The 14,551-nt window shown below is 41.7% G+C and overlaps 1 protein-coding gene across 1 annotated transcript; it reads right to left on the bottom strand.

Annotated features, from left to right (window-relative positions):
* Positions 1–482: 482 nt before the first annotated feature.
* Positions 483–14,327, bottom strand: LOC143114936 (phosphatidylinositol 4,5-bisphosphate 3-kinase catalytic subunit gamma isoform). The gene is made up of 11 exons (XM_076276776.1): positions 14,260–14,327; positions 9,339–11,332; positions 8,642–8,707; positions 8,159–8,384; positions 6,288–6,382; positions 5,867–6,013; positions 4,882–4,972; positions 4,430–4,560; positions 4,102–4,213; positions 1,963–2,120; positions 483–1,625 (listed from the first exon to the last, which is right to left on the bottom strand). Exons 2-11 carry the CDS (start codon positions 11,325–11,327, stop codon positions 1,368–1,370), a joined length of 3,273 nt encoding a protein of 1,090 aa, XP_076132891.1. The 5' UTR covers positions 11,328–11,332; positions 14,260–14,327; the 3' UTR covers positions 483–1,367.
* Positions 14,328–14,551: the final 224 nt, after the last annotated feature.

Raw genomic sequence — 14,551 nt, 5'->3', positions numbered from 1 at the left:
TAAGTGTGTTGGTTCAATAAAAAAACATTCTGAGACAACTTTGCAGTTTGTTACAGTATTATTAAAGAGAAAATGATGCCTGTCCTGCTTTTTTAGCATATTCATTTGTAAATCCTGTGTTTAAACAAGAATAAGATGACCCTTTTTTACAGCTTAGCCTATTTGAAGCATTCAAGGCATCCTTTAGTTAAAATGTAGCAGACTTAATTCTCTTTAGTCCAACAAATGTTTTGGATGTACAGTGCAACCGGAAAGTATTCAGACCCTTTCAAGTTTTCCACATTTTCTTATATTTCAGACTCATCTTGAAATGGATTCAATTCGGGGTTTTTTCTCATCAATCTACACACAGTACTCCAACACTCCACAAAAAAATCAGGTGTTTGGAGTGTTTTGTAAATTTATAAAAAAAATAAACGTATGAAATTGCCATTTACATAAGTATTTAGGCCCTTTGTTATGACACTTGCAATTGAGCTCTGGTGCATCCTACTTCTACTGTATCAAATGGTCCTTATGATGCTTCTACTTGATTAAAGTCCACCTGTGCCTAAATAAATTCATTGGCCATTATTAGGGCAGGCAGACATCTCTTTATAGGTCTCACAGTTGATGATGTATGTCAGAGTGAAAACCAAGCCACAAGGTCGAGACAATTGTCCGTATACCTGCGAGACAGGGTTGTGTAAAGACCCCAAAACCAAAAAATTACTAAAATAGCCTGTCCGTATGAGAATTTTACAAGCAATATTTATTAATAATGAAAATGTGTTAAATCATTTGCAAGAGATAAAAAGATCAAGTGGATCCCAGTTTCATTAAGGGCATCTAAGCAATCCTTAAAAACTGTAAAATAGCAGGCAGATCCAGTAAATGCCTATAGGCTAGAGTGAGGGATTTGGATTACATTTTGGCTACTATAGGAAGCCAATGGAGAGTAATTACAGTTTTTTGTTTACACACATTTTCAAAATCTATTTTTCATTTTCTACACACAAAACCCACAATTGCTCACACAAAATACAAAATGCCTCAAATCTCCAGGAAAATGACACATAACATTAAAAATGTCATAAACACATCTTTAAAAGCAAACATTTGCCTCACATTATAAACACTTTTGTCATAATATGACAAAAATTGGCATTTTGGATACATCATGTACACACTGTTGCTGAAAACCTAAAGCTCTTCTGTCTTTCATGGGCTTTTTATATGTATTTCCATACAAGAGTGAAAGGTACGGTATCTACAGAGAGAAGTTCAAATATACAGTAAAAATGCAAGCACAGATGTCATCTTAATTATGTCTCTTACAATAACAAAAATGTTCACTTAAAAATGCACCCCCCTTCTCCATCTTCTCATTACTTAATCCCTGCAACCATGTGAAACCACCAATTGGCCTGAACAGTCCAGCCCAGCTGCTCGCAGATGGTGATCTGCTGCAGGAAGTGACCTCGAGCCTCTTCCTCTCCACGCTCCTCTTGCAGCGCGGTGCGGAGGTAACGCATGTCCTGCGCCGCACTGAGCTCGGGGATCCCCGTCAACAGCATCAGGGAGAAGAGCGTCACAAGCAGCCTGGACTGAGAGCGCAGGGACAGGTAGGCCTCGATACATATGTCCTGGAGAGGAGAGGTGGCAGGGGGAATCATTCATATTCATATGCATGTAGCTGTGTGTGTGTGTGTGTGTGTGTGTGTGTGTGTGTTGTGGTGGTGGTGGTGTGTGTGTGTTCATGAGTGTGTGTATGCCTTAAATATGCCTTTAAAAAATTATACATGTAGTACATTTGCACATGAAGACCAAATCCCAAAGTATTGTGGGAGAATGTCCTGAGAAAATGATTATTTTTGGTCACACTATCAGTTATACACATCATTGTTTTGATTTAAATGCTTCCATGACCATTGTCCTTTTAAAATCACAAAATTAACCCATAAGACCTTTGGCGACACTCACCCGAAATCTCTGGAAGTAGAGGCTGGACCGACCCTTGACCCTGCCCATGACATAGAGGAAATCTGGGGTGAGGACGAAAGGGACCCGTTCCCTGTTCATCCCCAGGAAGCTCTTTGTGTTGCCCAGGATGTGGCCGAAATCGATATGGAAAAGATTGCCTAAGAAACATATATAGACAGTTGCAGACAGTTCTTATTACTGTAGGAACATTAGCCCTGAATATTTGTGTTTCATTTATCCATGAGTTAGTCCAATCAGACTGTCTACAGTTACCATCCTGACAATCATTTTCTGTTCAAATGGATTTCCGCTTGTGAATAAAAAATATTCTTTTAAACAAACCTCAGTGTCTTGCCCAAAGCATCTTAATGAAGAGTTACTGTTGAATGCATACATATGAGCAAATTTGCTCAAATGAATCAGGATAAAATCCTTGTAAATTTCACACAGAGCCGGAGCGCCCTATACGCACACTACGCAAGTTGACTGGGATCCCGCATATTAATCAAGGCCCCTCGCCTCCCCCTTGCACCAAACCAGCATGAGTTATATTGTTGATGAGAAGATGAAACGGCAGGGCATACAGTATGAGAACAGAAATAACTCCATGAGAGTGAATTGCGGGATCCAACCGGCGGTTAAACTTGTGTTCCTCTTCAGATTTGATGTGAACAAATAATAGCGATGTTAAGCTGATCTGTTAAGCTGATCTGCTGACTTGCATTTCCCAAGTCTTTTGCTAACATAGGCAATGAATCTGGGATAAGATTCAGACTAGCTCGTTCCACAGTCACACAGTTCAACAGTGTAGCTCAGCTGGTGGAGCGAATTCTAAAGCCCAGTCATGGGCTTTACCCAAGGAGCAGAAATGCTAATGAAAAAGAGATTTAAATCTACACAGTGCTGTATATCACTTTGTTAAAGCAAAGTCCTTTTAGGCAAGTCCCTCCACTCGGCGGCCATATACCAACATTTTATGGGCACTCATCGGGCACAGTCTATGGGTCGAACTGCGCGTGCGCAAGGCTTCACGACACCAATCTTGCTCCAGCGGCGAGATCACACCATATGATTGGCTCAATGTATTCACATCACATCACATGATTGGCTCAACGTATTCACATGTCGACGTTTTGCCGAAGAAGGGGTGGGATATGTGTAGACAACAGCCATATTGGCGTGACAAACTAGCCCCATGCATTTCTATGGAGTATTTTTTGAGTGATGTGTCTCCACATTAGAAAGTCTCTGGTTAAAGGCACCCTTAACAATATTTGCTCTCGGGGGTCCCCCTACAGTTGAGAAGCGCAATAATAAACACAAACGAAATATGCGTCTTTTGCAAAAAAGTATGAACATAACTCCGATATAATATAGAGGGAATGCACCGATAGCAGTCTGTAGAAAAAGATCTCCAAATTCCTGTAGCATTGCAGCTCTTTTCTGTTTCGATTTCGTATGGGGGGGATGGGAGGAGGGGCAGTTTCCTACCCGAGGAAAGGGGCCAAGTCAGTAATCGCCTACAGAGGGTCACTCAGACAATGGCAGAAGGGCCATTCGTCATGTTATGAACCTCAAAATATGTGCCATCAAAATGATTTTGGAAATGTTATGTTAAGGTCGAAAAACCGTTAAGGGTGCCTTTAAGTTAATTTACCGGTTTTATTGACTTCTGAGAAATAGGCTACACAATCTAGGCTTCTTGGCAAATACTTGTACCCTGGAAATCCAGAGTTCTCACGAGAGCACAATTTGAATTTGTTCAGCGAGTCACTCTGGCAATGAGTAATGTTGTTCATTACTTATGTCCCATGTATCGTGGGGTACCAAATCACATCGGTGTATCTGATATAGGCGGGACAGAGGCGAGCTAAACAGATGACAACAGCGCTGCAACGAATCAGTCAGTAAACATTGGTCATAGTGTTATCCAATTGCGTCGAAGTGCAGAATCAGTCAGTAAACATTGGTCGTAGTGTTATCCAATTGCGTGGAGTGAGATTTTCAAATGCATGCTTGGTGCCGTCCCTCAAGTTGGGCCATTGCATTAGTCATGGTACATTAAGGGATAATGATGCTGAGGTATCCCGATAAACAGAATTAATGGATTTCATTACTGAACAAAATATTGCCCCCTACCTTTATCAGTGATCATGATGTTATCATTGTGGCGATCTCCAATTCCTAGCACATATGTGGCCACACAATACCCTGCACATGAGTTGACAAACCTCTCCATCGCTTGGTAGTGCTGAAGACCAACCAGTGACAAGTAGACAGCATTAACATTTTACAGTACTCTTCAACTCTCTAAAATCAAATGATGGGGAATCAATGTATGTTTTTTGACCTGTGGATGTGCCCATAAAAAATGAATTGGTGAAAAAGTAATACATTCTGATTCTGATTCCAAAATGAGAATAGAATAGCAGGAGAAAAAGGCAAACAAATGAAACCTAAATCTCACTATTCCTTGAAGTGGACACTTGTCCTTCAGCCATTCAAACAGAGCGTCATTTTTGAATGCTCCTTTTGTGCCTCCTTGGCTCCTTTGGACCGCCGCAATCGTGACAGCATCTCTGACTATCTCTATCATCCCTAAGGCACAAACAAAATAAAGATATAAGTTATCAAATGCAAACATCAGTCTCTACGTTGTGTTTATGTGGTGTAAGAGGCTTGTAAGAAGCACTGGTACAGCTATACATAAAAGGATAGAGAGACATGAAACTTGCTTGGCAGCCTCGAGAAACCTTGAAAATACATTCACAAACAGTAAACAGTAATGCAGTGTTTGGGAACGATGGATTCAGAGTCATGCATGCCGCTGGAGTATGCATTGAATTTCCATTGTGTCTACACCTGCAGAAAGAAGCCTTCACATTGAAATACTAGCTTATTCAATATCAAGTGCCATACCTATGTTGTGCCCAGTGGATATGCAGCCATAAGGCACCAGGTTGAGGTTTAAGGATCTTTCCTGCCATATTGAATCCATTACTTTCAATGTCTGAAAAAATCAGAAATCAGATATGTCCTCATGTATTTGGTTAGCATTTTTCACTGTGATTACCCATGGCCCATTACCCATAAAAATGTATCCCTATGGCATGCACACACGCACACACACACACACACACACACACACACACACACACACACACACACACACACACACACATGTTGTCATAATGTTTATAATGTTTGCATTACAATTTTTGCAGATTGCTTACCCACTAAATATTAATGCTTAGAACAACGCTTACCACACACATACCTAAAAACACTTGCACAGAAACTGAACACCAATTAGTCTGAGCTGTAGAACTACACCTGTCAATTTAGCAATTGTGCACCTGGTCAATTGTGTACAATTTCATAGTTTTGTACTTGCCCCCTACTCCACATTTCTAAAACCTACTGTATTATTTTCAGTGTAACTTGCCTGCATGCAATGGAAGAGCCGTATAAGTACATTATTTGACTTGTAGTAGTAAACATTATCTCATATTTTTGTCCTCTTCATCTCACTCATTTTATTTAAAACTGTATTTCTTTTTATCTTGATAAAATTAAGACACAAATATTTCGGCATGCTGATTCCAAAATGAGAGAACAAAAATGTGAGAGAACGGATAGCTTTTAAATAATCCTTCACATACCTATTACCATAACAGAGCCTGCCTTTCATTTAGAGCTGATTATTGGAAAAGGTTTAAAGCACAAAACCAAATTAACAGTTGTTTAATAGAATGTGGGTGTGATGGAGCAGCGGTAATGTCATCGCCTGATAATCAGTTTGAATCCTGAACCCGCCATTGTGAGTCTGTGTTTGCTTTGGATAAAAGACCTAATACCAGTTAACTTTTAACCCTAGGATGCATTTTATCCTTGTGTTCCTCACCTGAATAACAAGCATATCCTGTCGGAGATCATCACCTTCTTTGAATATTATTCCCACAGGAGGACCAGTAGTGGCTTGTGAATCAACACATGAGAATTCAAGCCATAAGGGCTTCTTCTTGGAAGCCATTATTTTGCACCTGTTCAACTAATGAATGGCAAATGGTGAGGTTATTTTAAGAGATCAATTGATTGAAAAAAAGGCCTACATTTTGGTCAAAGACTTATCCAGCTTAGACTGGTTTTAGCAAAGGATATACTTTTACATACATATTCACAAACAGATACTAAATGAAAAGACACTTATAGGCTACTGTATGTTATATACACGTGTGAAGGATAAAGCACATGATACAATGCAGTGCAATTATGCAGTGCTTGTGTAAAACTTCAATGTTGTTAAGGAGTGAAACAGTTTGGACCTGAATTTGTCCAGCTCTGATACGTGGATCAAAGGGCACCTGGAAGTCAGGTGGGAAGTGGCAGCTCTGCAACAAGTCCTGAAGCTTCTGCGCAGCTTCAGGGATGAAATGACAACATGTATGAAATGACAACATGAATGAAATGACAACATGAATGGAAATCAAAATGTGAAGAAACATTTTGACATAATGTCAAAAAACGCCAAGATGCTCTGTGTGACATGCACAAAAGTTAGCATGCAAACCAGGTAGCGACCTAGCTCTCCTGTAATATCACTTTGGACCATGTGAGGACCATATGATGACCATATCACTTTCGACCATGTGATTAAATACAATACATGTGGCTGCATTCAAGAGAACTGGAAGCCTACTGAACTCCAGATAGCACCTTTAAATACAGTCATAGGCTACTGAATAAGGGCTTGGTTTGGTTTCAGAAATAAACATGTTCTTCTGTGCGCATTAGTCATTACAATTATAACTAATAGAGGAACAGAATGCACCACCGTTATGGTAAGCCATTTTAGGAAGGACAAGTGAAAGCAAGAGGAAGAAAAAAATAAACCTTCCCTTTTGTAAAACAGAGAGTTGGTTGTAAATGGGTCAATTATACCACATGTGTACTGTCATTTATGGTGCATGTGTACCTACAGAGTACAATTTGTAATCCCTTCAGAAATTCATCCATTAATTTTGTGTTTTTTCACTCTGTGGTACAACACCAAAAAACTCATTTCCAGTACACTGCAAAAACTGCTTATCTAACCAAGTGTTGTTCATCTTATATTAAAGGGAAACTTGGCAGGATTTCCCCCTCTGCTGGATAAATTGTGCATTATGCTATTTCAAACTGTGGGAAAAGGTAACGATAAAGCACATGGATTTGTTTACAAGCTAGTGAACGGTTAGCATAAGTTTGGTAGAACTATGTGGATGTTACAAGGTAAGAAACACGATTTAAAACGAGTTTCTTGTTTCTCACTTCTCTTTCCGGGACGGTAGTCTCAATGTTGCAAGGTTGGTTTTCCGCCTGGGGACGCTAGGCGCAGCGGGGAAAGTCACCATTTTCACCGGAACAGGTCATTTAACCATCCAAATGATTTCTAAACGGGTTTATTACGTTGAAATAGTTGCCAAGTTCCCCTTTAAAGGTCTATTTCAAGAAACCAACCATTTCAAACATTTGTTTGAGAGCATAATCACAGACAGTTGTTTGCACACTAAATTGTCTTACAATGCTAGTGCAAAGGGCACAGCCAGACTTCAAAAACAAAAGAGCGATTTTTTTTACCACTGACAACATTCAAAATAGAACGACATTTCTGTGGTAGTGTGGTGAGGTTGTCTATAGACAAATGTAATTCAGGTTTATAGGCCAAGTATATACATACAAGGAATTTGGTCTCTGCATTTATCCCATCTGTGAATTAGTGAAACACACACAGTGAGGTGAAGCAGACACTAACCCGGAGCAGTGAGCTGCCTTGCTACAGTGGTGCTCGAGGAGCAGTGAGGAGTTAGATGCCTTGCTCAAGGGCACTTAAGCCGTGGATGTGGGCATGGAAGAGCAGTGCTCAACCACTTCCCCCACCCACATTTTCCCTACTGGTCGGGGATTGAACAGGCAAACCTTAATCTTAGTCACTTTTAAACGTGATGCTAGAGAGCGAGATGCTAATGGTCTAATCGGATTCAATGATCTATGCTAGGCTGGAGCTAAAAGTGGTATCGCCAGACTCAGAGAACAGCTAGGTAAACCGGAGAAAGGTAAAAATCAATTGTTTTTTTCCAGTTTATGAGTGACGACAGGTCTTGTTGACAAACAATATAGTGAAAATAAAGACAGTTTCTTTAGAGATGATCTTTACCTGTTGGAGGGAGATCACTTTTGTCTGGATATAACCTCTTTACTGCACTTGCAACATCGTGCAAGTTGTCCACCACCAGAACTTGTTGTTGGAAACTCGACAGCATGGATTGACCACAACCCATTAAGTAAGCCTCCAGAATCACTGCCATGCGTTCACGAAAGAATGGACATCCTGCCACCTCACTCCGCAAAAACCAGAAAAAAAAGTGACCAATTCTCTTGCTCTGAGGAGAGGAAAATCCATAGAATGAGAGTGGTCTGTGTCTGTATCTCATAGGTCATGCTGATCCTCTTCTATGGAAGTTCTTATTTCAGTTTCTAACACTTTCTAACAACTACAGGAAGCCTTAGTTATGTATTAGCAAATGGTGAATTCATCATTTACAAAGACTTCCACATTAATGCATATCAAGATTTCAGTTGTTATTATGCAGTATCATGCACCTCAATCCTCGAATCCCACTTCAATTAATATGCTTACTCTGAGTGCTCTTCGGAGGAGGAATCTAGCCAGACAGCTATCATGATAGGGCTCAACCTTGAGGGTCTATAAAAGCAAAAATCATGTCAAAGTCCTGCAACAAAACACAACAGCATGCAGAATACGTTCAAAAGAACAAAAAGGACTTGTTTTCTTGTATGGCCCACTATTTTCTCCTCACATACAAAGCACTTAGTAATAACTTTGCCCCTCCATACCTCTCCGACCTCCTCAACCGCCACACTCCCACCCATTGCCTCAGGTCCGTCGATGCAAACACACTCAAGACCATCGGGACTAAGCTCCTGACCTAGGGCAACAGGGCCTTCTCAGCTGCTGCACGCCTTCCCCAACCGCATCAAACACTGGGGAACAGACTTCCCCACTTTTCCCCTCCTTTTTATTGCCCACCTCTCTATACCAGCTTGGCCTCTGCTTTATCCATGCACGGTGCACCTATGTGTTTCTTTTGTCTGTCATCTAACCTTGTCTATGTACCTTGTGTGCTTGTTGTACCTACGTAAGAAAACTGTAAAGCATCTATGAGTGTCTAGAAAAGTGTATAAAAAAAATAATGTATTATTATCAATACTATTATTATCTTTACATCTATAAATCAATATCCATATGTTGTGAAGCATAAATGTCAGTGACAACTGCAATATTACAGATAGCATGTACTGTATTAATCACTAACCTGAACCAACTGGAGAAGGTACCTTAGTACTTCTTCATTGGACAGCAGCTCCAGCCGTTGGACAGCCAGGCCTCTGACCCTTTCATCAGCAAAGCCCACGCTGAGAAGCTCCAGAGCCACTGGCAGCTCCAGGTCATGCGGTTCCCAGTGACCCAGCAGCCAGTGGATGTCCTGCACAGCGTCGGGCTTTAGCCAGTCAATGCTCCGCAGGAACTGAGGCAGGTTGGAGGTGTAGCGGACACTTTCCTCCCTAAACCTCCTGAGACGATCTCTTTGGGTTTGCGTGGAGGGCGACGATGTTGGTGATCCACTTTCAGGGACATCCGACTTTGAAGGCGATGCTGGGTTTGACGCAAGAAGAGAGGGTGGTAAGCTGGAATTAGATGACGACGACGAGACACTGGGAGGAGAAAGAGTATTGGGGACTCCTCTACTGTGCGGGATGACCACGGGAAAACTGTAACGGTCCAGGAGGAAGGTGATGGCCATGGACGTCGCCACGTCTGGGTTGGTCGCCGTGGAGAGCTTGTCAGCCTCGAAAGTAAACGCCTCCTCCTCTCGCTCAGGAAACGGCCACATGTGAAGAGTGTGAGGCCCCTGACTGAGCACAGACCTGTGGTCGATGAGCTGAAGATTCACAAAGTACAGCACATTTCCTTTACACCTCTGGAAGTCTGGCTCCTTGACTCCGCTGGTAGGAGATTTGGATTCCTTTGCTGTGGAGTTGTCGAAAGTGTTGATGGTAAACCCGAGCTTTGAGCCACGAGGGATGTTCTTTAGGAGGATGTCAAACTCAAGCCACGTGTTCCACATAACCTCATCTGTGAAAGGTTTAGCAGTGGAACCGATAGAGGACACTACCTTGTTGCCATAGATTATGGAAGCCTCAACGCAAATGAGTTGGGGCAGTTTGGCTGGGTGTTCAGGAATGTCAAACCCCAACAGTTTCACCCTAAACTTTCTCTCACAGTCCCACAGGGAGATCATGAGTATCTCATCCATCTCTTTCCCACCAAGAGCAAGGTCCTCATGAAAGCTGGAGAGGCTAGTGAGGTTGTCCACTAGGGGGAAGGCCTCACTTCTCACCTTATCCTCTGGAAGCAAAGCAACATCAGTGATTGTCAAATGAAGGTCTTTACACCTCTTCAGGCAGCTCCTAACCCAAAGGAAGTTGTACAGGGGGATACTTCCAACTAAGAACTCCTCCCTTCCACAGACCTTCAGCACTGGATCAGATGTGGACCAGTCAATAGAGGGGTCCATTTTAGACACAGTTTCCTGAAGTATCTTCAGAAGATGATCTGGAGAAATTTCAATGTCTATGTTCATGCAAAAGCCTTTGTTATCGAAATAGACGGCAATTGGAAGTTTGCGCTCATGCCACTCTTGGAGGTCTTTCTGAAGGGGTGTGGTTGTGGTCCATGGTTCAGTGGCATACGCTTTTGGGTCACGGCTTTTCAATTCCTCTCTGCGGGGGGCAGCAAACTTTCTGCGGGTAAAGCTCAGTTCACTCAGCCTGCTCCCTGCGGTAGAATTCAAGTCATATCCAATAAGCTTAGCTAAAGCATGATGGTAATTTTGCACATCTTCTGTGTCTGTTTTCTTTTCTGCGATAGATATCCGTGCCATCCTCATGCCATGGGGATCCAGAAACCAGGGCACATTTAGCGTTTGCAGGACCTGGCAATCATCATATATCTCATACAGGTCGTCCATTTTGGTGTACAGGAGCTGATACCTCTCAGGGTCCAAGAGTCCAAGAGGGTCGGGAAGCTGAGACCTCTCCTGCGCTAGCATACAGAGACGCAAGCGCAGTTGGTGCACATTGCACTGAGCTGGGAGTTTAACCACGAAGGTCTCCTGTCCATCACCTGAGTGATGAGTCTCTCTGGGAAACTCACAGATGAACTGAAGGGTGTTTTCAAGAGATCTGAGGTTGTCGCTGCAGACATACTGTGAGTGCGACTCCAAAACACATTGAACCTCCATGAAGGCTCTTTTAAACAAAGATAAAGAGAGAGAGAATTGTAGATTATTGTTAACGGTACACATACTTTCTAAAACTTTTTAGGGGCAGCCGTGGCCTACTGGTTAGCACTTCGGACTTGTAACCGGAGGGTTGCCGGTTCGAACCCCGACCAGCAAGGCACCCAACCCCTCACTGCTCCCCGAGCGCCGCTGTTGTTGCAGGCAGCTCACTGCGCCGGGATTAGTGTGTGCTGAGTGTGTTTCACTAATTCACGGATTGGGATAAATGCAGAGACCAAATTTCCCTCACAGGATCAAAAGAGTATATATACTTATACTTAAAAGTGTAGTTAAAAGTAAGATAAGACATGGAATAGGTATCACGTGTGCCCTAGCCCCTCTGTGTTCACGGAGTAGGACTGCAGAATCAGCAGTAGGCCCTGGGCCACTTTAAATGACTGAACCCAGGACTGGAGCACACAAATAGCTTTTAGAGACTTTATTCGGAGCAAATGATTAACGTTTCAATGCACAGGCTCTTCCTCAAAGTCAAACAGAGTGTTTGACAGAGTCAAACTCAAAAAAGCTATATTTGTGTGCTCTGGTCACACACACACACTCAAAAGCGCACCCACTCAGTTTCTTCTGTTAATTTACTGGAGATTAAACTTCTTACTGTAAGCTTGCAAAATAATAGAAAAGAAATGTGTTATGTTATGAGCAATAGCTGCCAGAAACGTATTGTAGTTTTCACAGGAAAAGTTTAACAGTGTAAGCATACAGTAGGCCTATGTTGTAAACTTACACCTTACAAGGAGTTTAGCTTCCTGATTGCTGGTGATGGCTTTTCAGGCTTTCAGTTGCTGTGCCTGAACTGCCATTAAAGCAACACCATTTTCTTTCACCTTAAAATGACATCTTCAAACTCATTGTGTTGCCAACCTGAGGGTATACTTGGGTACCCCTTAGTGCTGAATGGGAACCCACTCCACCCTCTTAATCAAATGAGATGCTGTAGTAGATTATAGATTCTTCTTCTATAGGCTCTATACAGTATATGCACAACTCCATTTTGGATTCGCTTGTACTAGCATTATCAACTTCCTGTTTATGTTAAAACATTAACATAGCAAATACGGCTTCTTTCTATAGTCATTGTCTTCAGGACCTCGTCTCATGGTAATGTGGACTGACTTTGTGAAAATGTTGTGTGCCACTCCCTCCAGCAAACAGGAAAAGGGTTTAAAATGTTCTTAACCTTAATCAAGCAACTGTTACTGAACTGGTAAGCCGTCTCACCCATTCTTCTCTATTCCTGATGAAGATCTGAAGTGATCGAAATGTTGCCTTTTTAAGTAAATAGATTTACTTCTGGAGCAAACAACAGTGTGCAGACCAACCTTTCTCTTATATCTGATACAGTTGTCTAGCACCAAAGGATTACTTTTTTGGATGTGCGCACCACCCCTCTTTTTTATAAGTTGGCTAATCAAAATCGTTTGACCCTATAGTGGCTGAAAATTGCACTGATATTTGGGGGCACTGTGGCGCAACTGGCTACAGCGGCCGCCGCCGTACTACATTCGGGTCCAAGTGCCCACGACTCGAGGATCCGGGATCGAGTCTGTCATTTCCCAAATCCCTCTCTCTCCCACTCACTTCCTGTCAGCCTCTTCACTGTGCTATCATGATAACGGCAAACAACCCCCCCCCCCAGACATGTACTTTAAAATTGCACTGATATTTAAGGACGACACAGCAACCTGCCATGTACCAGCAATCCAGTGCCTCGGATCCCTCTGATTCAGTAACAATGGATCATGTTGACATAATGAATAATGAATCAATAGGGGAGACCGGGGCTGGTTGTCTCACGGGTTGGTTGTCACATTGCTTATTCCAGGCATACTAGGTGATGCTGTGGTAAAATTTTGATATCAAACTGTTACCCTTTGATAGCTTACTCATTTGCACTAGGAATTTTGCTGAGCAGACACACAGCATTGAGGTGAGGAGACAATTTTTAAATTTCATGGGTCAGAGTAAATTTTCATGTTGGTGTTGTTTTTGTATTGAGAGCTTGTAGGATATTAGTAGTTCAAAAACAAAACACTCATTAAAAAGCCAAAGGTAGTAGCTTTATTTTGAGTCATATTTTAGCTATCAAGTTAAAGCCATGTGGCAGCTAGGTTAACATCTTTGTCAAGAGGTCAGTTGGGGATGGTTGTCACATAGCTTGTGGGGTTGGTTGTCACATGGGTTTGTTGTCACTGAGACACAGTTGTCACTGTGTTTGCAACTTTGTTTGCAACTTACATGATAATAAAGAGGTTTTAGCACGGAAAATGATTTCATTTTATTTCTCAACACAGTAGACAATTCAAGTAACTGATCACCTCCTTTAATCCCATTGTTTTAACATAAGGGGCATTGATGACAACTATCATAGGGGTGGTATTCATATTAAAACTTATTTGCAGTTTCTAGCTTAAAAAACTAAAAAGTTACACATCATTTTTTAAAATCCCATTTTATCACTGAAATCCCATTGAAACTCTATAGGGACAACCAACCCCATACCCTGTGACAACCAACCCCGTGATGGGGTTGATTGTCACATTGTGTCAGAGTGTCTTTGATGGTTAATTGCTCCCTGTTACAATACATTCTAAAAGTAAAAATTATACACATTTAAAGCCAAGACCCCAAGCTTTCATTTCATGTAGGAATTACTGCTGAAAGAGTTTTTGAAGATGAGCAATTCATGCATGAGTAAAAATTGTGACAACCAACCCCGGTCTCCCCTATTTCTGACAAAAAGGAAATTATAGCAGAAAGTAAAACGAGTACCTCAATTAAAACAACTCAGTCCTTTTTTGTGTCCAGACAAATAATATTTAATTCCTTGTGCTCTGTCTGTTTTCAGAGGAAAATAAATGAGTGTATTACTTACCTAGACCTTATCTCACTGCTCGCTGACAGGTTTTATGTTTGCCTTTCCAACCGTTCTCTTAAAGCCAGGTGAATGTTTAAGCATTTGAACTTCCCCATTTGTTCTTTGCTTCGATAAGAGCTGAACAACAAAGAGCTATTCATCTTTGATCCTTCCTCTTTCTTTGGTGACATAGAGATTCAAAAGATTCAAAGGATTCAAATGCCCCAAACAATCAAACATATGGATAACTTGCTTGATGTCCTGTGTATCTGTACTGTCACCTATGGTAAGAAAATCCGCTGAATGAATG

This window comes from Alosa pseudoharengus, unplaced genomic scaffold (assembly GCF_046254945.1).
Source record: "Alosa pseudoharengus isolate Yale_2024_CS ecotype anadromous, Long Island Sound unplaced genomic scaffold, YU_APseudo_1.1 YU_APseudo_1.1_scf_9, whole genome shotgun sequence".
Classification (NCBI taxonomy): Eukaryota; Metazoa; Chordata; class Actinopteri; order Clupeiformes; family Clupeidae; genus Alosa; species Alosa pseudoharengus.
The sequence above is the reverse complement of the archived record's forward strand: the minus strand, read 5'-3'. Positions and strand labels throughout refer to the sequence as shown.

Bases quoted from the DNA above. Each gene is read 5' to 3' on its own strand.
- LOC143114936 (XM_076276776.1), bottom strand. From the start codon at position 11,327: ATGGAGGTTCAATGTGTTTTGGAGTCGCACTCACAGTATGTCTGCAGC. The intron at 6,014-6,287 runs GTCCAAACTGTT...GCCATTCATTAG, and splicing joins TCAGAGCTGGACAAATTCAG to TTGAACAGGTGCAAAATAAT. The intron at 1,626-1,962 runs GTGAGTGTCGCC...TCTCCTCTCCAG, and splicing joins TCTACTTCCAGAGATTTCGG to GACATATGTATCGAGGCCTA.